At 44.7% G+C, this 27,331-nt stretch overlaps 3 protein-coding genes across 11 annotated transcripts in view; 2 read left to right on the top strand and 1 right to left on the bottom strand.

The window, feature by feature from the left end:
• KANSL3 (KAT8 regulatory NSL complex subunit 3) overlaps positions 1 to 2,600 on the top strand; it is a 31,557-nt gene extending 28,957 nt beyond the window's left edge. For 6 of the 7 annotated variants that reach the window (XM_081017312.1, XM_081017309.1, XM_081017313.1 and 3 more), the window contains 2 exons: positions 525 to 693; positions 1,893 to 2,600. In XM_081017312.1, coding sequence (XP_080873438.1) covers positions 525 to 693; positions 1,893 to 2,449 — 726 coding nt within the window. In that variant the 3' untranslated portion in view covers positions 2,450 to 2,600. The remainder of the gene's footprint in view (positions 1 to 524; positions 694 to 1,892) is intronic. The other variant, XM_081017314.1, reaches the window with a different exon arrangement.
• Positions 2,601 to 3,154: 554 nt separating this feature from the next.
• UFM1 (ubiquitin fold modifier 1) lies at positions 3,155 to 7,441 on the bottom strand. Of its 3 annotated transcripts, XM_081017653.1 has the most exons (7): positions 7,337 to 7,441; positions 7,191 to 7,247; positions 6,222 to 6,279; positions 6,084 to 6,123; positions 5,802 to 5,834; positions 4,411 to 4,497; positions 3,554 to 4,303 (listed from the first exon to the last, which is right to left on the bottom strand). In XM_081017653.1, coding segments are annotated over exons 1-6 (258 nt in total). In that variant the 5' UTR covers positions 7,339 to 7,441; the 3' UTR covers positions 3,554 to 4,303; positions 4,411 to 4,429. The 3 variants fall into 3 exon arrangements, with proteins under 3 accessions (XP_080873777.1, XP_080873779.1, XP_080873778.1); XM_081017651.1 differs by lacking the exon at positions 4,411 to 4,497 and having other exon boundaries at positions 3,155 to 4,303; XM_081017652.1 differs by having other exon boundaries at positions 3,554 to 4,497.
• Positions 7,442 to 7,500: 59 nt separating this feature from the next.
• On the top strand, positions 7,501 to 25,726 carry POLB (DNA polymerase beta). The gene is made up of 14 exons (XM_081017534.1): positions 7,501 to 7,710; positions 10,294 to 10,351; positions 11,763 to 11,829; positions 12,801 to 12,875; positions 14,417 to 14,475; positions 17,811 to 17,860; positions 19,161 to 19,212; positions 20,181 to 20,235; positions 20,331 to 20,403; positions 21,019 to 21,089; positions 22,141 to 22,227; positions 23,461 to 23,525; positions 24,093 to 24,232; positions 25,453 to 25,726. The coding sequence occupies exons 1-14, from the start codon at positions 7,650 to 7,652 to the stop codon at positions 25,545 to 25,547; spliced, it is 1,008 nt and encodes a 335-aa protein (XP_080873660.1). The 5' UTR covers positions 7,501 to 7,649; the 3' UTR covers positions 25,548 to 25,726.
• Positions 25,727 to 27,331: the final 1,605 nt, after the last annotated feature.

Below are 27,331 nucleotides of genomic sequence, written 5' to 3'. Positions count from 1 at the left end.
CACCCCTGGGTGCAAGTAGATAAATAGGGACCGCTTACCAGCGGGAAGGTAAACAGCGTTCCGTGTGCTGCGCTGGCTCACCAGATGCAGCTGGTCATGCTGGCCACGTGACCCGGAAGTGTCTCCGGACAGCGCTGGCTCCCGGCCTATAGAGTGAGATGAGCGCACAACCCTAGAGTCTGGCAAGACTGGCCCGTACGGGCAGGGGTACCTTTACCTTTACCTTTAACCCTAAGTAGCACTACTAAGGCTTACAAACAGACTTAAGAACAGTATGCTTGGGAAACTAGTTTGCTATGCACTTCTACAGCATTCAAGCAGGGTTTTCCCTCCTAATAATGAAAATTTTGGCATAATTCTATGTACATGTCACACAACATTTTTATAGCACTATAGGTGGTTCTTTCTCATAACTTTTGGTATTTGGTCCTTTCCATTTTCTTACACCTCTGAGTTGCTTATGGCCAGAAATGTCATTTTGTTACCCTCCATTTCTCTTCTTTTTCTGTGTTTACATTTTTCAGATCGCAGATAGTGCAGTTGGAAACTTCACCAGTGCAGCTTGCAGCTCCACTCCTTCCAGCAAGTTGTTGCCTCAGGGGGAACTTGGCAAAGCCAAGGCTGGCATAGAGATGCCTCCTGCTGAACCAGCATCTCAACCAACCTCAGCAACACCACCAGCACTATCTGTAGGTGAGAAATGGTGGCATCTGAGCAACGTCTAGAAATCCAGCTGCAGGGGTACATCATGTAGCGGGTCACTGCTTTTAGTAGTCATTGGTGAACAGCTGTCCTATTTTTAGGTAGATAGCCGCTGATGTTCATTTCAACTGAATATGAAACAATCCAAATAGCTAGGTTGCTCATGTGCTCAGTCTAGTTTCTTTCATTCATTTAAAACAGAATGCCTGTCATTAGGCTAGGCAGAAGGAACGCCCATATACTGCATGGAACAGAGGGTCCAAAACCTTTTTGGGACAGTGCCCCTTTGGTTCCACAAACTCATCCCTAGTGCCCTATACCTTATAAAAAGGATTATGCAGAATAATGGTTTGCATGACCTAGTAAGGAAGATGACACAGTAGAATGCAAAACAGCAACTATTGCACATTTACTCAAAATCCAATTAAAACTCAGTGACCTTGATCCAGTGATACAGACTTTTCAAAGTGATAGTCATTTACACTTCCAGCACCCCCCGCCCCCTGGTAATCCCTTCCAGGGGATAGTATAGCCAGATCTGGGAACCACTGCCATAAACCATAAAGGAATTCTACGTGAAGTGTCTGCATCAACACATGGGGCTGCTTAGGAGCTAGGGAGCTGGTTTCCTCCCATTTTAAAGTGCTTCTCAAATTTATCTTGCCTGCATGGTCTGAAACAGCAGCAGCTTTCCTGGCAGTTTTTTCCCCACCACTTACATTTCTAGGTACCCTCTCAGTACCTAGAAAATAACCTTCTAGAGTCTGCAAAAGCAAATTAGATTTTTATGTGAATCCCTAGTATTGACAATCTAATCTTTGCCCAAGGTACTGTATTAGGAAAGGTGGGAAATTATATGGGAGAATGCTACCACTTTCATGTTTACCCAGCTCATTGCACCATTTGGGGGTTCCCCTGAATGTTATTGAGAATACTGTCTTCTGAAAGCTATCAGAAGCAAGCGTGTGTATGTTGCTACAGAGCATAGTGGCCTTGGCTGTCTCAGTGATCTGAATGTCACTGGCTGTGGTCAGTCTGAGATTGAGTGCAAAAGAGTGATAATGGATCTCTCCTGAAATTGTGTCTGTGCAGGTGGTGCCTGGTAAATGACACCCTGGTGCTTGATTGTAGAGATGTTTAATTACCTGGGCACCAACTGAGACTCCTTTCTTGTTCCTCTTCCTGCATAGTAACCACCACAAGCCCCATGAAGACGCTGTATGTGATGTCAGATGCCAAACTGTCTGCACTCACAAAATCTGTCATGGCAGAGGCCGCTTCCGTCTCTGTGAAGCCCACAGCAGTCCAAACTGCCGTTGCTTCCTCCAGCTCCTCCTCAGCCCCCGTGGGAGCTGTGACCTTCGCCACCTCCACCCCAGCTAGCACACCCTGCAGCCTTGTGCATTCCAAAGTGGGACCTGTGTTGCAGACGACATCCAAGACGGTGATACTGACTTCTACACTAACAGCCATGAAGGGTGACCGAGCCCTAGGACAGAGGGTGGAGAAGGTTAATCTGACCAAAGGTCATGCGCTTGGGACTGTGGAGACCCTGGGCAGGGTGCCTTCTGTCATGGACGACAGCAGTACCATCATCCACACCAGGGAGAGTCTGGCAAACAGACACTTGCTTCCACAAGGCATGTTGTCCGCTGGAGCCGGCACCACACTTATCACATTGGGCAATAACTTGACCAGCTCTTCCATCATAGCCACAGCTGGGCCTGCTCTCAGCCAGAAGCCATAGCAAGGAGGCATCACGCCAGTTTACCATGGAACTGTTTGGCCTTTGCAAGGGAAGCAGGAGTATTGTTCTCTCATTCCTGTCCTCCATGACAAGAGGACCCTTCATCTGTTTTGTTCCTTTGTCACTTTTAATAAACGTATCTTTTTGTGTACATAGTTTTCTTTAATCATTGACTTCATTGCCTTCTAGGAGAAATGTTTAAATCTTCACAAGCATTGAATGTAGATTGCTGGGTGTTTCTAAGTAGGTTTCTTAGAGCATTGCTTACCAAAACATTTTACAGATAGTGAAATGTTTTTTACCTCCCTTGTATGGGGAGCGAAACATTTTGCCTAACTGGAGATCCCTTACAGGCAGCAATTGTATTAAGAATATCAGTTCTTGATTCCTGCCCCAAGCTAATAAGTTCTAAAGTGGGGGGGGGGGGGCATCTTCATGAGGCTATGCTGCCAGGACTCTCCAAACAGAATGGCTTTAGTGGTTATGCATGGCTGAGTGGGATACCTAAAAGCAGCAGTATTGTCACGCCTTGCTGATGATTCCCACCTCCATAATGCTCAAGTACAAAAAGAAGCATCTGAATTTAACAGATTTGCGCACTCAATCCCTTTTTTGCCGCAGAACTACCTAGTTGTGTCAAAGAAAGACCTACATTAAAGAACAAGACAGGCCCACAACAGTAAAACAATGTGTGCACAGAGCCTCTACTACAAATAGGTGCTTTTTATTCATCTTCCACAATTAGAAATGTGACATTAAACCTTCTGTGGAGGTTCCTTTTCTGCAGGGGAGTCCTTGGATGTGTTGCCCCCTACGACTTGTTCCACTAGCCAGGCTTATGCAAAATAAGTTACCCTCCCCACTGCAGGAAAATATCTTTTGCCAGTCTGTTCGCTGACACCTCATTTGTCCGAGGATGGAGAGTAGCAGCAGAAAGGCTTGGATGTGGGACTAACTTGGCAAATGAGCTCAGGGATTTGCAACCCCAACCCCACTTCTGAAAACATAAGTAGAGGTATCCCTGGTTTCTGACTCAACAAGGCAATATGCTAGTGAGCCAGGTTCAAGGTTCTTGTGTTGATATGCAAAGGCCTGGCAAGTTAATCATATAAAGTATAATTTATTATCCATCTGGGGTAAAATGAGCCATCTTGAAGCTAGACAATGCCATTCTGAATAAAACAAGCAGATGGAGGCTGGCACAATTAAATCATACAAACGCTACGAACATTTCTGCCCCCAAACAGCAACCAAAGCCTTTAAATGATTTCTTTTAATGGAATGAAAAATGAGAGCTGGAATTCCTGATACAAGTGCAAACAGGTTTCCGTAACTGAAACAAACCCTGGAGCATCTCCCATTTTGTTATTTGATTAATAGTGGTATTACTCAGTTGGGCTCCTTATGACCAGGTATTTAATGTTACTAGGTCTTAACACACATGATCACATCAACACATCCAAACAATCTGCTATGGCTGTGAATGGCAGCTGCCAGGCTCCAACCTCCTCAGAGTGCATATGGGAAGATCCCAGGAGTAGACTTCCCAGTTTACTTCAATGGAGATTTATTTCCACTGCACGTGACAGTGTCTGCTCAATCCTAGTGAATGGGGTAGCTTTTGATGCATACTGGTCCTTCCACACTTGCAAGGAACCGTTGGATCAAGTCAAAGACATCCATATACTAGAAATAAGCTTCGATTTAGAAGAAGTTGTTTCCTCAGAAGAAAATCCAGCCACTCTGTAAGACGATTCTCTATAGGAGTCTTTCAGTAAAATTTCAGTGGGTCATTCAATTCTAAGCAGTCCATCCAACCTCTGAGGCCACTCTTTTCTTGGCAGGAGTTGACAGTTGATGCACGATGATTTCACAGGGAAATACAATGTATTTTGCATTATAATATAGTAGGTTAATTCCTAAGTGAATATGCTTACGGATCCTTTTTGCAGATTATTTACCTTATCTAGTAAGTACACGTTAACATTTCCCAACACGATCTCTGGGAATAAGCCGTAATTCTGAGCCATGCTTAAGGAAGACGTTTCCTAATGAGGAAGGGGGAAAAGAAATTGGTTACATGAGAGTACATAAAAAGGTAAGCATAAATCACTGTAAGCCAAGGTAAGGCTTTGGGTAAATGACTTGCTGTTATTGGAAGTAAGCCATGAAGGCAACTTGTTCTAGTCTGATAGGTCACAGCAAATGCATGTGAACAGTTCTCTGTAATGTGTTAAGACACCTTTGCTGCATTCTCTTGTTAACACCTAAGCAGAGATGACAAAATTAAAGATTCTGACAAGGTTGGTTACAGGAAGCTGAAGAGGTCTGGCTGAGATTTTTTTAAATGTCACTTGCATAGCTCATCTGCAGCATACAGTCATGGGAAAAAGAAAGAGAAAGTATACCCTCTTTGAATTGTGTGGTTTTACATATGAGGACATAATAACAATAATCTTAGCAGTAATAGTTACTTAATAATATTATTTACTTAAAATTAAGTAAATATTGCACCATGTCATGATGTAGTTTACAAAAATAAAGCCAAAATGGAAAAACCATGTGTGAAAAACTAAGCACACCCTTACTGCTTCCAGAGGAATTAAGAAGCTAAGTAGCAGATAGCTGCTGCTAATCAAACACCCTTGTTTAATTGATCATAAGCAATTATCAACAGAAAAAGAAAATAATCAGGGTGTTGCAATGACCCAGTCAAAGTTCAGCCCTCAACCCAACTGAAATGCTGTGGAGGGACCTTAAGAGAGCTACGCATTGACAAATGCCAGCAAACTTCAATGAACTGAAGCAATGTTATAAAGAAGAATGGGGCCCAGATTCCTCCACAACGATTTGAGCAATTAGATAGATAATACTTTATTCGGCTATAAGCCCACAAGGTAAAACAAATCAATAGATAAAAATCAATAGATAAAATCAATAGCATTTTACAATCTAAAATATCAACTAATTTGAGCAATTGATAGTCATACAGAAAAATATTACTTCAAGTAATTACTGCTAAAGGTGGTTCTACAAGCTATTGAATCATAAGGTATACTTAGTTTTTCACACACGGGTTCTCAATTTTGGCTTTATTTCTGTTAAACGAATCATGACACAGTGCAATATGTCATGTGCTGTTGTTCATCTGAGGTTGTATTTACCTAATTTCAAGACCTGCTAAGGAACAGGTAGTTGTTGTTATGTCCTCATATGTAAAACCAAAGAATTCAAAGAGGGTGTACTTTCCTTTTCCTATGACTGTACATCCTTTTGAGAAAATGACAGTATTAAAAAACCTACATAGAAAAATATTCCATTTTTAAAAATCTAACTGCAAATAACTACTTACCAGCTGTCTGTGCAGGGTTTATCCCTATTCCATCTGTGGGGGGAAAGTAAATAAGTCAGTCAACACATGGAAGTATTAACCAGCAACTCCTCTCAATAAACATTGGTAAGCATGAACTTCCTAGGCAGAATCAACTGGAATTTCTCCCGCATTAGTCCTATTAAAATAGATGGAACTTGGACTAGCATTGGTTTTGGACACCTGAAGAGATGCCTGAACATCTTGGCCACTGGCACCAAGTCTACCTCAAAGTTTCCTAAATTACAGGGGGAAAACACTCACCATTTGTTATGATGGCACTTGTTGCTGCAGGCACTTTGAACTAGTTGAAAAGGAAATATAATACATTTTTTAAAAACATAAACACGTAAAGAAATGCAACAGCAGGTGCAATTTGGATGTTGCCAGAACCTTACTTACTTCTTCGGCAGCAAACTTCAAGACAGCAGTAAATGGTGTACTTTCAGGCACACTCAGTCTACAGAAAACCATAAATAAGATTTCCTAATTAGTTCCCCAACTAATAAGAAAGAAGCATTCCAGCAGCTACAAATCTCTAGTTAGCAGCTGATTTTCACAATACATTCCCTAAGTCGGCCACAGGTCTAAAAGCCGGGAGGAAGAAAGGCTGCTACTTGCTCTTCCTGCATATCCCCCTTTTTCACTATATTTAAGGTAAAGGGCAGACCAAGCCAGTTCCACTCAAAACCTAATTCCCTAAATTGCTTGGAGAAGACAGGCCACAACAAAATAAAATATGGCATGTGGAATAATGTTGACTTATCTTACAGGACTGTTGCACAGAATACTGAGATTGCCTGCAGAGTCAAGTATGGCATAATATACGGTTAAAGGTAAAGGTACCCCTGACCGTTAGGTCCAGTTGCAGACGACTCTGGGGTTGTGCTCTCATCTCGCTTTATTGGCCAAGGGAGCCGGCGTACAGCTTCTGGGTCATGTGGCCAGCATGACTAAGCCGCTTCTGGCGAACCAGAGCAACGCGCGGAAACGCCGTATACCTTCCCGCCGGAGCGGTACCTATTTATCTACTTGCACTTTGACAGGCTTTTGAACTGCTAGGTTGGCAGGAGCAGGGACCGAGCAACGGGATCTCACCCCGTCACGGGGATTCGAACCGCCGACCTTCTGATTGGCAAGTCCAAGGCTCAGTGGTTTAACCCACAGCGCCACCCGTGCGCCTACGGTTACCCCTAGATTATTATGAGCCGTCTTGGAGCGCCCTCTGGCGGTTCCCGGCAGAGGCTGACTAAACTGTAGCGTCGCAGAGAAAAGCCCCGCCCCTCCGCCCGCTAGAGAATGATGTGGCTCAGCAGCCCGCGCATGCGCACCCGGAAAGCGAGAGGCAGCTGACAGAAAGGGGGGACTCACACTTTGTAAGGCAGCCGCGGGTCTGAGGTGAGCGTGACCTTAAAGGTGACCTTGGCCCTGCGAAGGGGAAAAGGAGACAGAGCGCGGTTAGCGGCGGGCGGACAGCACAGACCGAGACGGCGCAAGAAGGCGACCAGCGGACTCACATCTTCTCCTCTCAGGCAGCTCCTGACGCTCCTGCTTCCTGAACCGTGCCTGCGTCACTTCCGGACGCGCCTCTCTTTCACCTCCCATAGAGATAAGAAAGGAGAGACGCGAACCTCATTGGAGCGAAGAGGCCACTTCCGCCTTCTGGGGGGCCTCTATTTGGCGCAACCGAATGACGTCGTGGCTCATGGGAATCGGAGTCCAAAGCGCCTGGGAGGCCCCAGTTTGCTCTGAATCTGCCGAGCTGCCCCGCCGGCGGGAGGGAGCCGGGCCTGCCAGTCCTCCCGGGGCGGGAGCGGCCTGGTCCCCGCCATGAGCAAGAGGAAGGCGCCGCAGGAGAACCCCAACGAGGGCATCACCGACTTCCTGAGCGGTGCGTGGCCGGGCGGCGGCGGGGGGGGGGGGGAGCCTCTCTCGCCTCCCTGCCGGGGGGGGGCGGCCCATAAGTGTGGGTGGGCCAGGGCGGGGGGCGGCGTCCGCATCCTGCTCTCTCAGTTGTGCATTGAAAGTACTTCAGTTGAACAAAATGAAGTGAAAAGTACATGAAAAGTATAATATATCGCCATGTATGCAAAACTACAATTTCATATACGCTTGCCTCGTATATAGGTATCTGTGTTACATATTACCGTATTTTTCGCTCCATAAGGTGCACCGGACCATAAGGCACACCTAGTTTTTAGGGGGGGGGGAATCAAGAAAAAAAATATTATCCCCCCCCCAGCCCCAAAGAGCAGCGGACTTCTCCCAGAGCTTCTGGGGCTGTCAGGGGAAGCCTGGGTCCCCAGCCCCAAAGAGCAAAGAAGCCAAGACAGCGAGCAGGATGGATCCCGCTCGCTGTCTTGGCTTCCTTTTTAGCCGCGGGGCTGGGGCGGGGAAGCCCAGGTACCCCCAGCCCCAGGGACCACACGTTCGCTCCATAAGACGCACAGACATTTCCCCTTAGTTTTTAAGACGAAAAAAGTGTTTCTTATGGAGCGAAAAATACGGTATCTAAAATACATATATGGTTATAAGTACTTTAGTGTAGTATAGAAATGTTATTATTATTATCATTATCATTATTTGCAGAATATTGATAGGTATCTTTTCAAAATGAGAGCAGGAGCATCAAGTGATGCCAAGCGCAATACTTGCTGCACTTTCTACTGCATTTCATAAGAAAAAAAATTGGTCTGCCGCAAGCAAATTTTTATTCTGAAAGTTTCAGAACCACTGCTCTTGGCTTTGGAAGGTTGTAGGGCAGGGCTGCTTGCGCCTGGCAAGCCCCACTTCCACTCCTGGCTAAGTAGTTATTAAAGGCAAGTCATCAAGAGAAAGCAGCAGAAAAGGCGGAAGAAATGGCAGAAGTGGTCAAGGACAGAACAGGCTGCATGGGGGGCTTTCATGTAGGTAGAGGGTGCAAGGTGCTGAATTATTCCACTTATTTTACTATTAGGACTGTTATTGTTTATTAAATTTGTACACCATTCTTAATCTGAAGATCACAGGGTAATTCACAACATAAAGATATAAAATTAGAATACATAATAAAATGAAAACAAGAATAAAAACAAACCATTAACACATGCCCACATGGGATGGGGAACAGCTTCACAGCTGCCTTCATTGTGAGACCTGTACCCTGGAGACCAGCTTTCACCAACCTGATGCCCTCCAGATGTTTTGGACTGCAACTCCCATCAGCCCTGGCCAGCTGAGCTGATGGGAGTTGTAGCCCAAAACATCTGGAGGGTATCAGGTTGGCAAAGGCTGGTGTAGACCATAAATCCATTCAGTTCATCAGCCTCTTTTTCACAGCAGCTAGTCAAATGCCTCTGGAGTGTCCACAAGCTTTCTCTTGAACTGGATCACATGGGCTCCAGTCCACAGATGTTGATGCCATCGTAAAACCTCTTAGGCCTTTCAAGTATGGCTGGGCTCCTCCCAGGGGTGGGATGCTTGTTGGACTCCCAACTCGCATCAGCCTCAGCCAGCAAGGCCGATACTAAAGAGTGATGGAAGTTGCCCAGCAGATCTGCACCATCCTATTGCATTTTAAGAACTGGGAACTGTAGTTTGGCAAGGAAGCTGGGAATTGTAACTCTGTGAGGGGGACCGTACAGTCCCCGATATTCTTTGGGGAAAGTCACGTGCATTGGATGTGCTTTAAATGTGTGGTGTGGCTCTGCAAATGGTCCAGCATGGTCACATGCAACAGGGAAAATTGTGTCTTCACTTTTTATAGTCTTGGTCTGGCCTCAGTGTTTATGCTTGCTTAAGTTTCTGCTTTTTATTTGCTATGCCCTATATCTATATATCTTTCTCTGTTTTCAGTGTAGATGGGCACAATCCAATGCAAACCCTCTTTTCATGCATTCCAGGTGTAGTAGAGTTGAGCAGTCACTTATCTCTGTCATTTAAATGATTGGCACTGAATCATACTGACCTTGACCTGAGCTGGGCCCTATTTTTATTTATTTGTTATTTAAAAAGTATATACCACTATATCATATCAAAGTGGTTTACAGTGATATCTGTATATAATAAAAGCATGTAAAAATTTAGAATCTGAGGCCATTAACAAGCTACAGTTGTACCTTGGAAGTTGAATGGAATCCATTCCGGAAGTCCGTTCGATTTCCAAAATGTTTGAAAACCAAATTGCGGCCTCTGCTTGGCTGCAGGAAGCTCCTGCAGCCAATCAGAAGCCGCGGAAGCCCAGTCAGATGTTCAGGTTCCAAAAGAACGTTCACAAACTGGAACAATCACTTCTGGGTTTGCGGCATTCAGGAGCCAAAACATCCGAGTTCCAAGGCGTTCGGGATCCAAGGTACGACTATTATGAAAATATATATTTTCTAAATTGCCTGCATAAGCCTGGCAGCTTAGAAAAGTTTTCAACAGGCATTCAAAGGTTGACGAATCTCCCAATTTATGCGATTTTGTTCACAATTAACTAGAATATTTTTTTCAGAACTGGCCAACTATGAGAGGAATGTGAACAGGGCCATCCACAAGTACAATGCTTACAGGTAAGATCTCTGCTATCATCTGATCTGCCTTGGCTTGGAAACCCACCGATTCTTTGGCAAAGCAGTTTTACAGAGGGCTTTGAAATAAGGACATTTCATAGCATGTGGGTTTGGTTTCTTGCAATGGTGGTACTTTGACACCCCATCCCAGATTTTGACTCTGTTTCACAGCAAATCTCCATCAGTGCCCTCCCCTTCAAAATATGGCTGAGTCTCCAGGAATAAGTGCAAAACAGAGACAGCATCTTAGGAGAACTTGGTCTCACCTCTTGAGATAAAGTAAAGGAACATCTTTACTTTTGCAAAATACAAATCCTGTGCAGAAGTGGAAATATAATGTCCTTTATTTCAGTATTAGGTGTGCTTTTTAAAGTGAGAATTGAGTGGATGGAGTGACAGTGAGTGTTAGGAGTCTGTTGAATGATTGTCTTTGTGTGGGTTGTGGGTTTAGTTTTATGTAGTGTGAATGGTTTTGGTACTGTAATTATGTGGGGGTTTTATAACAATACAGTGGTGCCTCACAAGACGAAATTAATTCGTTCCACGAGTTTTGTCGTCTTGCGATTTTTTTCGTCTTGCGAAGCACGGTGTCGGAAAAGTTTTGGAAAAGCTTCAGAAATCACCAAAGTCTTCAAAAACCTCAGAAAAGGCTACCACAACGTGTGCTATGAGTTGCTCCTCAAAGTCAAGTCGCAACTGTATTAACGGTGTTAAGAAAAAGGAAACAAACTTGCAAGACGTTTCCGTCTTGCGAAGCAAGCCCATAGGGAAAATCGTCTTGTGAAGTAGCTCAAAAAACAAAAAACCCTTTCGTTTTGCGAGTTTTCCGTCTTGTGAGGCATTCGTCTTGCGAGGTACCACTGTAATGTTATACTGTAATTACAATGTGTTATCTGCATTATGGTATATTTTGATGCTTTGTATATGATTTATTTATCTACATTTTAAGAGATATTTAATTATGTTACTAACAATGTGGAATCAGTAGTAGCAGCAGTAATAGTTGTTGGGTTTGCATGTCTAATTTATATCATATTTTTATACTCAATCCTTTTCGTTGGGATTTGTAAACTGCTTAGAGACTTCTGTTGGAATATGAAGTGGCCTATAAAGAAAAAAAATAATCTGTTTGCCAGCAGACCATGACACCTGGTCCAACAGAAATCTTTACAGGATTGCACTGGAGGGAGATCTGCAAAGTGAGTGGCCTGGATGTATACAGTTACTGTCTGCCACCTCTCTGAGGAGAGAGATCCTATATTTGAATTTCTGTCTTCTGCTTCTTCTCTATAATTGACTGTAATTTCTGGAAGGGTGTTGCTTTTCAGTGGAACGGCAATGGGGATCTCATGCTGTGAGCCAATTTTGGGGGGCCAAAATATGACTGTAGATTTTTCATTGCTGCATACAGGAAGGCAGCCTCTGTGATATCAAAATATCCAAGCAAGATCAAAAGTGGAGCTGAAGCAAAGAAGCTGGTAAGTCCCTTAAGAACAAGCAGGTCCCCATTGCTTTTGTGAATAATTCAGAATCGATAAAATTCATCTTCAGATTCTGTATATGTTTACAAATTTTTCTACAAATTTATTCAAATTTATGGTTTGTAACCTGCCAAAATAAAAATAAAAACACAATGAGAAAAAAGAATGGGGATTTGTGCTGTGTCTTAGCTTATTATTTTATTATAACAATTAATATGCAAAATTGGTTGTGGTTTAGTTGTTGACGCTAACTTCCAATTTACTTGGAACATTGTTCAAACATTTGCTTGATTGAAATAAACTGTGGTAAAGGGACCCCTAACCATTAGGTCCAGTCGTGACCGACTCTGGGGTTGCAGCGCTCATCTCGCTTTATCGGCCGGGTCATGTGGCCAGCATGACTAAGCCGCTTCTGGCGAACCACAGCAGCACACGGAAACACTGTTTCCCTTCCCGCCAGAGCGGGCACTTTTGACGTGCTTTTGAACTGCTGGTTGGCAGGAGAAACTGCTGTAGAATTGTTATTTATTGGATTGCTATATTGTGTTTTGAAGCTTATCGGGAGCAGACCATAGTAGTAATGCTGTTTTGATGTACATTACTGTTTCTGTATTGCTGCTCTTGTGTTGTGAGCTGCTTTGGGCATGTTCATGTGTGAAAGTAGCACGTTTTAAAGGAGCCGTGCAACTTAAAAACAAAACCGATGTTCTTGCGCTGCTTCTGATCATCTCAATGGGGCTAGCACAGAAGAACCTTCTGGTGGATTCTGCCCTTAGATTGGCTTTGCTGACCGGGGGACAATGGGAATGCAAGTCACAAGCAGGTGGAGGACTCGTCCTCCATGTTGTTATGGCAAATGCTTTATTCTTTACAACATTGTTTTATGTGCTTCACTCTCTTGCTCGCTGTTGTAAGTTAAGTTCCTGTGTAGCTCTCCCATTTTTTCATTTTTCTTTTCTTTTTTAAAGGATGGAGTTGGAGCTAAAATTGCAGAAAAGATTGATGAGTTTTTATCTACTGGAAAACTACGAAAGCTGGAAAAGGTAACTAATTGGATTTTTATAACTCTGTTTTGTACAAGTGGTATAATATTTCACTCCGAAAGTACGTCTATGCAAAGTACAAGCATACATATTGAACTTAGTTGTCCTTCTATATTGTTTCTAAATTTCCTACCCACAACATTTATACACTACTTGATTGTAATAAAACCACAAGAGGTTTACTAAAAGAGCGTGGAGTGTCATTTTGGTTTTTTTAATGGGGTGAATACTTTGCCTAATACTTGCGTACACCACCTTGAAATCTCTTGAAGTAAGGCAGTTAAGAAACATTTATTTAATGAATAAAAATAAACCATGCCAGCATATGAAGCTGCCTTGCATACCAAGTGAGGCTGGCTGGCAGACACTCCCTGCCCTACCTGAAGATACCCAGGACAGAGCCTGATCCATTCTGCACACAGAGCATCTGCTCTACTACTGAAACTACTTGCTCAGATCTGTCCCCATGCTGCACCTTAATGAGTCCCAAACTCTGTCAAGAACAGCTACCTCTCCTGGTAGGCCCCGCAGAGGACCTTAAGGTCCACAAATGACAACACTTTGGAGGTCCCAAATCACAAGGTGGTTAGATTGGTCTCAACTAGGGCCAGGGCCTTTTCAGTACTGGCCCCGACTTGGTGGAATGCTCTGTCACAAGAGAGCAGGGCCCTGCAGGACTTGACATTTTCCGCAGGGCCTGCAAGACAGAGCTGTTCCGCCTGGCCTTTGGTTTGGACTCAGTATGACCCTTATGTTTCCCTCCCCTTACAGTTTTGGGCTCCTTTTAAAATGAGGCTGCATTTTAAATTGGTTTTTCTTTTTCTTTCTATTATGTTTTTATTGTAATCTTACAGGTGTTAGCCGCCCTGACCTCAGCTCTGGCCAGGGAGGGCGGGGTATAAATAAATTTTATTATTATTATTATTATTTATTATTATTATGATTATCTCATGTGAAGCTGAATGCTGAAAGATTCAGGACGGATCAAAGAAAGTCCTTCTTCACGCATCACATAGTTACACTGTGGAACTTGTTCCTACAGGGGGCAGTGATGGCCACCAACTTGGATGGCTTTAAAAGAGGATTACACGTATTCATGGAGGAGAAGGCTATCCATGGCTACTAGCTACAGTAGCTAAGCTCCGCCACCACAGTTGGAGGCAGCAATGTTTCTGAATACCAGTTGCTGTAAACCACAGGATGGAAGAGTGCTCTTGTGCTCGAATCCTGCTTGCAGGTTCCCACGGGCATTTGGTTGGCCCCTGTGAAAACAGGTCATTGGTCTGATCCAGCAGGCTCTTTGTGAAAGCTGACTCTGCACAGTTCATGGGAAAATCTTCCCCTGCTGCTTCTGTCTCCGCTGCCTCCTGTGCTCCCGCATCCCATCACGTAGCAGGGAGGAGACAAAGGCAGGCATTGCTTTGGCTGAGTGAACCAAGCAATGTCTCACTCAGGCTTCACAGGAACCGTTTCCCTGCCATAATCTGACTATCTGTTTCATTTGTGCAGTTGGAAACAGCCCGTTCTTTTTCTCCTTCTAGATCCGACAGGATGATACGAGCTCGTCTATCAATTTCCTGACCAGAGTCAGCGGTATAGGGTAAATGTGTGTGCATTTTTAAAACCAAGGGTAGAAATGAGCTTTGAAACCGGGTCTCCTGAATGCATTTGATCTCAAATTTGAGGAGATTGAAATTCACTTTCTGGTGCTGCTATTGACAGTGTCCCAGTTTCATAATCCAGCTTTCCCCAGTTTGGTGCCCTCCAGATATTTTTTGATTCTCAATCAGCTGTTATTTCCTCCCCGTTGGAAGGCTTTGACATTCTCTGCCTCCGCCGTCTAAGATTCTGCTGTTTTTGTCATTCTAATTCTAAAACTCTTCCAACGTTTGACCATCGGCTGTGGGGAGGACTGCAGGGCCTGCTCCCTTCCAAGGCCTTTTCCAACTGGCCCAGGGGGCGTGGCCCAGGCCCTTATTTGGAACAAACTTTTGGGGAAGTGTGGGAAGTGTTCTGCCATTGCTTCCCTGTTCCAGGTGGTTAATGTGCTTTAAATGTCCTCAAGCAGTCGGTGGCAATTTAAATTTTTATTTCTTTAAATTTCTTTATTTTCTTTTATTTCTTTCTTTCTTTAAATTTCTTTATTTCTTTTTTCCTTTTTTCCTTTGTTGGGGGTGGGTGGGATGGATATTTGGTTGGGGATTAATTTTAGTATAATTGTTTTGTTCCTTTTTGTTGTTGTTTTATTGGTTCTGTATAGTTTGTGTTTTGTTTTTAAGGGGCGGGATCAGGGCTGCCTGGGAGTGGGGCTGCACCAAGGATTCCCTGTCCAAGCTGCTTCAGGTCGTGGCGGATTTTCTCCTGGAGACACCTAGTTTGGTTGTCCTAGGGGATTTTAACATCCATGCCGACACGACCTTACAAGGGGCTGCTCGGGACTTCGTGGAAAGCATGGCCTCCATGGGGCTGTCCCTGAATAAGTTTGGCCCAACTCATAGTCATGGACATGCCTTAGACCTGGTGTTCACCTCTAGTGACATGGGTGATCTGACACTAAGTAAAAGTGAAACAAAAGAAGTGCCATGGTCAGATCACTTCCTGGTGCAACTGGACTTCTCCGCGACCCTTCCCCTCTGCAGGGAGGTGAGACCAATTTGGATGGTCCGCCCCCACCACTTAATGGATCCAAATGGTTTCCAGAGAGTGGTAGGGGATTCTTTATCCCATGTTGATGGCCTTTCAGCTGATTCCCTGGTGGCCCGCTGGAATGCGGAGTTAACCAGGGCTATCGACTGTCTGGCTCCGAAGCGCCCTCTCCGATTGCATGGAGCCTGGGCAGCCCCGTGGTTTTCTTCGGAGCTGAGGGCGATGAAACAATTGCTGAGACGGCTAGAGCGTCGGTGGCAGAAAACTCACTCCGAATCTGACCGGACACAGGTTAGAGCTTAACGTCGAGCCTACCAAGTGGCGATAGCGACGGCGAAGAAGACTTTCTTCACCGCCTCTATTGCATCTGCAGAAAATAGTAGCAGAAGACTCTTTCAGGTGGTTCGCAATTTAACGGAACCACCTTTACCACCGGGGCCTTGCAAAGACCGCAAGATCTCCTGCAATGATTTTGCAAAGTTTTTTGCAGATAAAATCACTCATATTCGGAAGGAGCTAGACACCACCGTGGGAGCAGGGCTGGGGCGGGAGAGTGCTAGAGCTCTGTCTGGTCAAGTTGCATGGAATCAATTTCAATCCGTTACCCCTGAGGATGTGGACAGGCTGCTTGGACGCGTGAAACCAACCACCTGTCTCCTTGATCCTTGCCCATCCTGGCTAATAAAAGCAAGCCGGGAAGGGCTGGGCGATGGGCTCTGCAGGGTGGTGAATGTTTCCCTCTGTGAGGGAACATTCCCAGATCCGCTGAAAGAGGCGGTCATTAAACCGCTTCTTAAAAAACCATCTTTAGACCCGGCCAGTATGGCCAACTATCGCCCAGTCTCAAATCTTCCATTCTTGGGCAAGGTGATTGAGCGAGTGGTTGCTGAACAACTCCAGGCACGCCTGGAGGATGCGGACCATTTGGATCCCTTCCAATCGGGATTCAGGCCTCATCATGGGACTGAAACTGCCTTGGTCGCGCTGGTTGATGATCTCCGGCAAGTTGGGGGCACTGTTATACAGTGGTTTTGCTCCTTCCTCCTGGGCCGTGTTCAGAAAGTGGTGGTGGGGGATGAGTGTTCAGACCCCTGGGCCCTCACTTGTGGGGTTCCTCAGGGTTCCGTCCTCTCCCCCATGCTTTTTAACATCTATATGAAGCCGCTGGGAGAGATCATCGGGAGGTTTGGACTGGGTGTCCATCAATATGCAGATGATACCCAGCTCTACCTCTCTTTCAAATCAGAACCAGTGAAGGCGGTGAAGGTCCTGTGTGAGTGCCTGGAGGCGGTTGGAGGATGGATGGCGGCTAATGGATTGAAGTTGAATCCTGACAAGACATAAGTACTGTTTTTGGGGGACAGGGGGCGGGCTGGTGTGGAGGACTCCCTGGTCCTGAATAGGGTAACTGTGCCCCTGAAGGACCAGGTGTGCAGCCTGGGAGTCATTTTGGACTCACAGCTGTCCATGGAGGCGCAGGTCAATTCTGTATCCAGGGCAGCTGTCTACCAACTCCACCTGGTACGCAGGCTGAGACCCTACCTGCCCGCGGACTGTCTCGCCAGAGTGGTGCATGCTCTAGTTATCTCCCGCTTGGACTACTGCAATGTGCTCTACGTGGGGCTATCTTTGAAGGTGACTCAGAAACTACAACTAATCCAGAATGCGACAGCTAGACTGGTGACTGGGTCTAGCCGCCGAGACCACATAACACCGGTCTTGAAAGACCTACATTGGCTCCCAGTATGTTTCCGAGCACAATTCAAAGTGCTGGTGTTGACCTTTAAAGCCCTAAACGGCCTCAGCCCAGTATACCTGAAGGAGCGTCTCCACCCCCATCGTTCTGCCCGGACGCTGAGGTCCAGCGCCGAGGGCCTTCTGGCGGTTCCCTCATTGCGAGAAGCTAAGCTACAGGGAACCAGGCAGAGGGCCTTCTCGGTAGTGGCGCCCGCCCTGTGGAACGCCCTCCCATCAGATGTCAAAGCGATAAATAACTACCTGACATTCAGAAGACATCTTAAGGCAGCCCTGTTCAGGGAAGTTTTTAATCTGTGGTATTTTAGTGTATTTTTGGTTTCTATGGAAGCCGCCCAGAGTGGCTGGGGAAACCCAGCCAGATGGGCGGGGTACAAATAATAAATAATTATTATTATTATTATTATTATTATTATTATTATTATTATTACTGGGTCAGCAATCTGTCTCATGGCAGACAAATCCTCATGGAGTGAAATTTTGCATGAGATGTTATGCTTCACACTGGTGATGAGCAGCCTTGTTGCTTTGTAGGCCTGCGGCTGCCAGGAAGTTTGTGGACGAAGGAATTAAAACTCTGGAAGGTGAGTCCTCTGTGGCTGTCTCTCTGGTTTGAGGGAACAAGCTGCTTATCTGCTAGGCCAACATGCCTCCATCTTTGGAAATGCCTAGACAGGGCTAGGAGGACTCTGCAACTATAGCTCTGCTGCCCTATCCATCTCCCCCGTCGTCCAATACTCCCTCCCAATACCATCACCCTTTCCAATAGACCAGCCCAGGGATCAAGATCAGTGGAGGAGGCCCTCCTTTCTGTTCTGCCACCTTCAGGAGCATCTGGCACCATCACTTGACAGCTTCTATCAGTTGCTGAAGATGCCCCTCTTTATCCCTATCTGTTGAAAACTGAAGGATTTCTTTTGGTGTCCTTTGGTGTTTGGTATGTGAATTACTGTTTTGGGGTGATGGGTGGGGTGTTGCTGGGTTTTTATATGTTCTAACCTGCCATTTCATATCTGGCCTGAGGGAACTGAAGTGAGTTTCCTCCTCCCGTTACACTGTGTGCCCCCTCCCTGCCCCCACCAATGGCTTCCTCATGCTTAGGATGGTCTTTGCCATCTGAAGTACAACCAGAAACTGCTCAGACAAAGGTCTTTCTCTTTTGCCTTCCAGAAATGCATAAAACCTTAATGTTCAGGACCGCTTTGGGCTGACAAGTTGGATTTTTTGCCCCTGGCTACATTGATTTAGATCAACTGGATGGTTTTTCTTTGTTTCTATAGCTGATGATTGGTTTATTTTATTTACTTAATTTTGGAGAATATTATTTCTAAAGCTAATGCAAGTAACTATTTGTGTTTCAGGGGCTATTACGTTTTGAGGGAGAAACCAAATTGGTTCTGCAGTAATCAGGCTTGTGACCCACTTCTCCCTTTTGTCCGTCTCCTTGGGATCACAATCCAGAGATCCCAGATTGTTGATATATCCAGTGCCAAGAAAGTTGTGCCAAACATTTCCTCCTTTCTTGAGGGCTGCATCTAGACTGCACAGGCCTGCATGAGGAGATGCCTCCGTGTGCCCTTTGCGTCATAAGAGTAATTTTTCATAGCCAACTTTAAGGAATAAAACAACAACACAGTACAATATAAATAGCAAGAGCAACACAACAAATCCACTTTTGAAAAAGATTGGACTTCTGTAGTCAGAAAAGTGATGGGAAAATACAGTAATTTGTTCAGGAGAGCAGCCATTTGACTATGATGGGATATAGCCTCTGTGCAAGTTTTCTGAGAGCAAATCAGGACAGTCACTTGGTAAATGCTTCATCTGGAAGAGATAGTCATTTAATAAAATGCTTAACTGATTTCATTACTCTGCTCCTTCTAGATCTAAGAAAAAATGAGCAGAAACTGAACCATCATCAGCGAATTGGATTGAAGTAAGACCTGCATATTTTCTTCCTCTAAAGGTTCAGTTATGGACATTTATAGTTATTTGATGGCACACTTGCATAGAGCTTTTTTAATATAATACATTCAGAAGCAACACCGTGGTAGATTTTTCATTTGTTGCCAAATGTTAATCTCTATGCAAGTTTTAGCTACCTTTGTTCAGCAGTTTGTGGTGTTGGTCAGGGTCTGACTTGCCCTCCAGGGTTTCTTGATTGAAATTCTGTGATACTGAATTACTTGCAAAATGGGCCATTAGTAGTGAAACATTCATTGTATGGGCAGAAGTGCTGCTGACCAGTTCGAAGATGTGTTTATTTTATTTGTTTTGTGGGAAGTGAATCATAAATTAAATGAAATATCCCAAAGTGATTAATAATAAAAAAGCAACAATAGAAACACATAAAAACAATTTCAAAATTCAATAGAGATACAGACAGAGATAAAAACCTCCCCATAAAAGGCTTGTTGAAAAAGGAAGGTTTATAACAAAGTCATGTTGAGAAGCAGCATTCATGTATCACTGATATTTTTTGCTGCGGCATATTGCTTGGCCCGTGTCAGAAGTGTTCTGTTTTAAACAGTAGCTTTAGCATATTATATCTATCAGATGATAGAAGGTTTTGTTCAATACTTATTCTAAAGCTGACACAATATTGGTATTAGTTCCTTGCTGCATGAAGAGTCTAAGCACAACGATCTCAGAGAACAATGCATTACCAGTAGGAACCATACAAAAATCCATATAACACACCCTGTAAAACAGCAGTAAAAAAACTTGGGCAGCAAAGCAGAACATATGCGAATTAGTACTTGAATTAATCCTGAATTTGCACTGTGTAACTGGGAGGGATTTATAAGAGTTAGTGGATTTAAATTTCAAAAGAACTTGAAAATTGATGCGCCCAGGAACACAGTCACTGCTGCTTCCTTATCCTCATTTATTTTGCATGTGCAGGTACTTTGAAGACTTTGAGAAAAGAATTCCTCGGAAAGAGATGTTAGAGATGCAGGTGAGAAAAGCACCATCTTCCTCATTGAGGGGAAAGGCAAGGAGGGGTCTGTGGAAGAAAGATCAAATCACTTGATCTCTTTTTGTCCAAAACAGGAAATCGTTTTGAGCGAGGTAAAGAAAGTGGACCCCACGTATATTGCTACAGTGTGTGGCAGTTTCCGTCGAGGTGAGTCTCTGTTAGTTGTTGTGGGGCATTGTGTCCTCTCTGGCACAATTCTGAGGTTTCTGTAATGCCTGACTGGGGCAAGAACATGTAACCTTGTTCTGTATATTTGTCTTTAAAAACTTTGTTGATTTTATTTGTGTTTTCTTGGTGACTTCTACACTGCTTAGTATTTATTAGTCTGGAAAAAAAATCTAACATGCTTGAGATCCCAACATTAGTTATGTCACTTAACTGAGGCAGAAGTGGGACTTGTAAAACTTGCAGATCTAATAAAAAAAAAATATAAGGTGCTAGTAACACCTTATAGACCAACTAAGTTTGTTCTGGTATCAGCTTTTGTGTGCAAGTTTTACAAGTCCCACTTCTTCAGATGCACACGAAAGCTTATACCAGAACAAACTTGGTTGGTCTATAAGGTGCTACTAGACAATTTTTTACTTTTTATTTTTATTTCGACGGCATCAGACCAACACGGCTACCTACCTCAATTGCAGATCTAACTAAACCTTGCAGACCACAGCAGAGCTGAAGGGTAGAAGTGAGGAAATAAAAACAAAGTTTCTAGGTTTGGCTGGAAAGCAGGATTCTTATTCTCTTATACTCTGGTTTTGACAGGTGCAGAATCAAGTGGGGATATGGATATTCTTTTGACCCATCCAAACTTCACTTCAGAATCCTCCAAACAGGTGCTTTCTGCAGTCTATTACATTTTTAAAAAACCACTCAGGAGATATATTTATGAGTTTGGATTACAGATGTGTGCAAACATAATACTTCATGAGTTGCACAGGCAGGACAGCCCCAGCCTGAGAATGGTGAGGCAGGACAGATCCTAAGTCTGCCCTGCAGTCATATTTATTCCCAATCCCTAATACAAGGGGTAACCAACAGATGTGCCATCCAGATTTTGTTGGACTCCAACCCCCAAGCACAGTCAGTGGTCGTGGGTGATGGGAGTTGTTCACAACAGTGGAGGGCACCATGTTGGCTACTGCTGCCTAACACAGTCATAAGGCAACCAGAATCCCTAGTTTTAGCAAGAACAATTTTCTTCTGTGCCTCAAATCTTGCCCTATACAGAGAGGGAAAGCAAGCTGCTGCAGCTGCCTCCAAAAACAAGTAGAGTCACTGGCAACAGACAGATCTGCTCCATTGTGGACACCTTCCACTGGGAAGATCTGCTACATAAAAGTCTATGAAACAAGTTTCTCATTTTGTGCCGAAGAACTTTCTAGTGGTTGTGAGGCTGTCCTTAGTCTTTCCACCTCAGGCAGGAAAATGAGTTTGCCCTGTCCCTCTTCTCTATTTAGTTATTTGAAAATATTTTTAGACCGCTTAGCACCTATCAATCTTAAAGGAGGAAAAGGCATAGCCTGCCAGCAGTCAAGATAAAACAGCATAAAATGCATTTCAGATTTCACAGTGACCAGTGAGATGCAACATAGTGCATAACTAACAACTGATCTAGGAAGGTTTGAGTGAAAAGTCGTAGTAAGCGCCAGAAACAAGATGGCACTAGGCCTTTTCAAGGCAAAAGAGCGTTCAACAGGGCAGAGGCTCTAAGTTGTTGCTGCTGTTCCCAAGAGAATAGCCTCCCAGCAGCCCTCAAATATTCTGTGCAGGAGGAGAAACAGTTTCTAGACTCCTTCTGACGGCAAGTTTGTGAGGCATCTGAATAAACATTACAAGTGTGTTTTGTTATCTACTCAATGATGACAAATATTATTCCTTCTGAAGCCAAAGCTTTTGCATCAAGTGGTCGAGCAACTGGAAAACATCCACTTCATTACAGATACGCTTTCGAAGGGAGACACCAAGTTCATGGTGAGTGTTTTTATTCCGCGTGTCTTGAAAGATGCTCAAACCTGCAGGAGGAGAAAACAGAGAACCCCAAGTAATTGAGTTCTCGCCTCCTTTCTTTAGTCCTTGACAATTGGAATGCCAATTTATGAGCCATGAGAAATTAAGAGAGCCCAGACTTGCCTCTTCTTTGAAATGCTAGCAAGTTTTAAAATTCCATGTCGGTATTGAAGTCAAGGAAACCCCCTTTCATGTTTGACCTCGGGCGGAAGTGCATTTCCTTAAAACGTTCCTATGAAATTCAGCTGTGTGGAGTTGTAGGGAAAGACTTTTTGGCTGCAGAAAATCTCAGGTTTTTTGTTTCAGCAACAGATTCTTTGTCAGGATGCAGATACTTAATCCCCCTTTGATGTGGGTTTTGCCACAAAGAACAAGGTGAAAGCATCATTTATTTGGAGAGAGACCATCAAGTGTTCTCCTGCTCCGGATGTGTGCTATCAAGTTTCACATCCAGTTTAGGTGTGTCTCCGCAGGCCTCAGATATCTTGTTCTCAACCTCTTAATTGTGAGTGGCGCTAAAATGGCTGCATTTAGACTGAGCCCTCTGTCCTAAATCTTGACCAAGAAAATGCATGTTCTGTGATGGGTGTGGAAACGTGCCCCCCCCCCCCTTTTATTAACTTATCTTTGCAAACTCTTGTTTCAACTGACATGCTGTTCCATACCTATTACTTTTATGGGTACATGTGTGGGAGAAACCTAGCTGGCCCTCCAGGGTGCAAAAATTGTGATCCTGCGGTTGCTGCCTGTACCTGTCCAAGTGGATCTCTGGAACAAGCGGCCCTGCAGCCTGCTTTTGTAAGCAGTTTCTCCCAACCACCCCAGAGATCCTCAGTGCTCCTGTCCAGATCCCAGCATTTGTGAACAGTTTCAGAAAATCACCATTTGGTTCTTTTGAAGCCAAAGAATTGCTGAACTGAAGAGTGTAGGTTTACCTACAAAATAAAACTACAATCCCAGCCATATTGGAAGGGTTTTGTTTGGTAGGAAATTCTGCTCTGCAGGAAGCTGCTCCACAAGCTGTTTAGCTTTTACACTGAGTCTCTGTCATATGACACCAGGTATGGGGTACACTGGGGGCAGCATGCTTGATCAAAGGTGTCGGGCTCTAAGGGTGCCTAATGATTTTTGGTGTTTTCCTTGCTTTGTATATCTATATGTATGTATGTATGTACGTTTTCTTTCTTTAACTTATAGGGAGTGTGTCAGCTCCCAAGCAAAGATGAGGAAACTGCTTACCCTTACAGGAGGATTGATATCAGGTAAATCTCAAGGAGGACAGGGGGCTGGTAACTGCACTGGTATGCTAGATGGAATAAATAGAGAGAGAGAGAGAGAGAGAGAGAGTGTCCTACCTTGGAAGTCAAACAGACTCTGTTCCTGAAGTCTGTTCGACTTCCAAAACGTTCAGAAACCAAAGTGGGGCTTTGATTGGCTGCAGGAAGCTCTTGCACATGACAGAGAGCCATTCATTGCCAGTGAATGTTGGAAGATTCAGGACAAATAAGAGAGTTGTTCACACAGCACATAAACTATGGAACTGGCTACCACAAGAGGCAGTGATGGCCACCAATCTAGATAGCTTTAAAAGAGGATTGGACAAGTTCATGAAGAACAAGGCTATCAAGAGCTACTAGCCAGGATGGCTGTGACCTTCCTCCCCTGGGAATCTCAAGTGAGGAGAGTCTCTTGTGCTCAGGTCCTGCTTGCAGGCTTCCCATTGGGGCATTTGGGTGGCCACTGTGAGAACGGGATGGGCGCCCTTTGATCTGACCCAGCAGGCTCTCTTAGGTTCTTATTGTGCTTCCCCTCTTGGTTCTGCTCTGCAGGTTGATTCCCAGGGATCAGTATTACTGTGGAGTTCTGTACTTCACTGGAAGCGACATATTCAATAAGAACATGAGAACCCATGCTCTGGAAATGGGCTTCACCCTCAATGAATACACAATCCGGCCCTTGGGGATCACAGGTGAGTGCTCATATCTGCTCTTTTAGGGGATGGATTTGAGGCTGTCTGTGTTTCTTTGTCTCGACTGCAACCGTGCCATAAATCTTGGCTTCTGGTTCCGTTGTCTGTTTCCTGGAAATAAACATCTAGCTCTCGTGGCTGCAAAGAGATAGTGAAGAAAAATGGTGGGTAGGGACAAGGGAATGTTTCTAGTGTCCAGAAGAAGGGGCTTGTTCACTTCCCTGGACTGCTGGTCCTTCTAGGTGAAGGTTGTTAGCAGCAGGGCTTCCAAACTGGTCTATGGCTCACCAGTGGCCCACCAGCTTTATCCTGGTGGTCTGAAGGTGTCTGTGGTTTTGTGATTGAAGGCAGGAGGTGGCACATTCGTTGCATTAAATATCCAAAATGATTTTTAATTGTGTTTCTGTTGCTTCTTTTCTTACATACTGTATATGATTATATTACAATTTGAATTCTATGGAATACAATATATAAGAAATAAAAGAATCCATAAAGTAACAGGTAAAAATGATACAGCATCTAGCACGGCCCCCTCCAGTTGCTGCAACAGGCAGAAAAATCCCCAAGTGGGGCAGCAAGATCATCAACAATTTTCAGGTGGTCCATTGGTGGGGGTGGAGTTGGGGAACCACTGGTCTGTGCCAGCCTTGCCAGCGTGTGTGCCCTCCAGGGCGTGTTGGACCACAATACCCATCATACCTGACCATTGGCCATGCTGTCAGGGGCTGCTGGGAATTGTAGTCCAAAAATCTAGCAGGCAGCGGCTTGGGGAAGGCTGGCCTGGACTGAGTGGCAGTAGCTTTCCAGGTTTTCATGCCTAAGCCTTTCCCAGTTCTGCCTGCGGGTGCGGCCAGGGATTTTTCATCTGGAACTCTGCATCCAAAGCCTATGCTCTCCCTCTGAGCTGTGACCCCTCCCTTTGTTGTTTGTATCCTGTCTCCCCCTCCATGACACCCACCCACACCCTGGTCCTCACTTTTTGCATTCGGGAGTGTTACCCTCTAACAGAGCTGGTTCCACGACCTGCTCATCTGTTGCTGATTCTGCTTTTGCTAAATAGCATTTGTGTCCACAAGAAATGCAATTCATTTTCTATACTGTTCACGTAATACTGATTTTATAACTCTGGAGGGTGTGGAGTGGAGTGCTTTGCCATAAACCCGCCTTCCTACCAGTGGACTTAACTCACCCATCCCCATTTGCACTGTGTGTGTTTTCAGGAGTTGCTGGGGAGCCCCTCCTTGTCAACAGTGAGAAGGACATCTTTGACTACATCCAGTGGAAGTATCGCGAGCCAAAGGAGCGGAGTGAATAACTGCTCTCCCAATCCCAGGCGCTTTGAAAAGCTAATTTCTTAGGTTGAGGTGGTGGCAATCTAGCCTGAGACTGTAATTTATTGCTTAATCCTGTTGGGGAAGTGAGTGTGTGGTTCGTTTTTAAATGTCTTTGGAACTTTACAGTAGTGTGTGCTGAATTAAAACACTAGCTGGTGTATATTGGCTGTGACTTACCTTCTTTCTGCAAAGCTTCAGATTCCCCAGATCTGGCTTAAGAGATGTATTTTGACCCAAGTGAAAAGGTAAGGCTCAGACATAGCAGTCTGAGTTCTGCTACACAACACAGAGCTGCAGCACTAATTAGCAGTTCAACTTCAAAAAATGTAATTAGAGGAGCAAGTAGGGGCTTGGGAGCTGAAGCCCAGCTCTGTGACTCAGCATTCAAGTACAAACACAGAGGTTTGTTGACTGACTGGAGGGCAGGTGGTAGTTCAGAGGTAAAGACTTGCATCTAAAATAAAGGAGATATTGCTTTCCCTCGCCCTAAGTACTCAGTTTCAGTTGTGCACACACAGAGAATCAGAATCCTTGAATGAACTTTACCCTTCTCACACCATTCACCTTGCAAGTGGTCCAGGATACATACCATCTTATGGCCTCTACCTCTCTTTCAAGTGGGGTGTGAAAAAGCATTGTCCACAAAGGCAACTCTATTTCGTTCAATTCACTGGAACAATCTAATTGAGACCATATTTTGCCCATACTTCATTTTCAAAACGACCCAAATCAGTGGATTCAAATGACAAGGAAGGAGATTCCAACTAGAGTTTGGATTTGATATCCCGCTTTATCACTACCCTAAGGAGTCTCAAAGCGGCTCACATTCTCCTTTCCCTTCCTCCCCGACAACAAACACTCTGTGAGGTGAGTGAGGCTGAGAGACTTCAAAGAAGTGTGACTGGCCCAAGGTCACCCAGCAGCTGCATGTGGAGGAGCGGAGACGCGAACCCCGTTCCCCAGATTACGAGACTACCGCTCTGAACCACTACACCACACTGGCGGCTAAACACTAGGAGGAACTTTCCAACAGTAAGAGCTGTTTGACAGTGGAACGGACTACCTTGGATGGTGCTGGACTCCCCTTCTTTGGAGGTTTTTAAACAGAGGTTGGGTGGCCATCTGCCAGGGATTCTTCAGCTGTAGTTCCTGCATTGCAGGGGTTTGGACTAGATGACCCTTGAGAGTCCCTTCCAATGCCTGGCAGCAGCTGCTCCTGGGTGGGGACCACATGACCCTCCTGCTGTTGCTGGACCGCAGTTTGCATCCTCTGCTCGTTGGCTGTGCTGACTGCGGCTGATAGGACATGTTTCCCAACCTTGCCCTACTTGATGGACCTCCTTGGCAGCTCTTAACTACTTCCTTGCTCTGGTGTCCACCCTGAGCATCCGAATGCTGCTTTCCAGTGCCACACACGGCTTGCTATGTGCCACCTAAGCCAGCCCATTGCCAGGGCTGAAGGAAGTTTCAGTTGGTGTCCACATGTGGAAGTTCTGCCAACTAAATGCCTGCGTCAGAACTGTCCCTTTGACTTGACAGAGAGATATATATACTTCTTTTTTCTTTTTTTATTATTTTTCTCTCATGACAAATAACAAATCAACAGATGTAAACAGAACAAAAAGGATTGGGTGTTACATAGCACATTATGGTAAAAGGCAAAAGATTTATTCAATGTGAAGAGAAACCAGAGTATTATGGAAACCAAAAACCAGAGTATTATGGAAACCAAAAACCAGAGTATTATGGAAACCAAAAACCAGAG

The sequence above is a fragment of the Podarcis pityusensis genome (genome assembly GCF_964106645.2).
Source record: "Podarcis pityusensis genome assembly, chromosome: 8".
NCBI classification, from domain to species: Eukaryota; Metazoa; Chordata; class Lepidosauria; order Squamata; family Lacertidae; genus Podarcis; species Podarcis pityusensis.
This window is presented reverse-complemented; position numbering and strand designations above follow the sequence as displayed.

What these genes read in the sequence shown, in the direction of transcription:
- UFM1 (XM_081017651.1), bottom strand. An exon ending in CCGCGGCTGCCTTACAAAGT is followed by an intron (nt 6,280 to 7,190) that starts GTGAGTCCCCCC and finishes GGTTTTCTGTAG; the next exon opens with ACTGAGTGTGCCTGAAAGTA. An exon ending in AAACCCTGCACAGACAGCTG is followed by an intron (nt 4,304 to 5,801) that starts GTAAGTAGTTAT and finishes ATCGTGCATCAA; the next exon opens with CTGTCAACTCCTGCCAAGAA.
- POLB (XM_081017534.1), top strand. Translation starts at nt 7,650, where the DNA reads ATGAGCAAGAGGAAGGCGCCGCAGGAGAACCCCAACGAGGGCATCACC. An exon ending in AGGAATTAAAACTCTGGAAG is followed by an intron (nt 17,861 to 19,160) that starts GTGAGTCCTCTG and finishes TGCTCCTTCTAG; the next exon opens with ATCTAAGAAAAAATGAGCAG. An exon ending in AGGGAGACACCAAGTTCATG is followed by an intron (nt 22,228 to 23,460) that starts GTGAGTGTTTTT and finishes TTTAACTTATAG; the next exon opens with GGAGTGTGTCAGCTCCCAAG.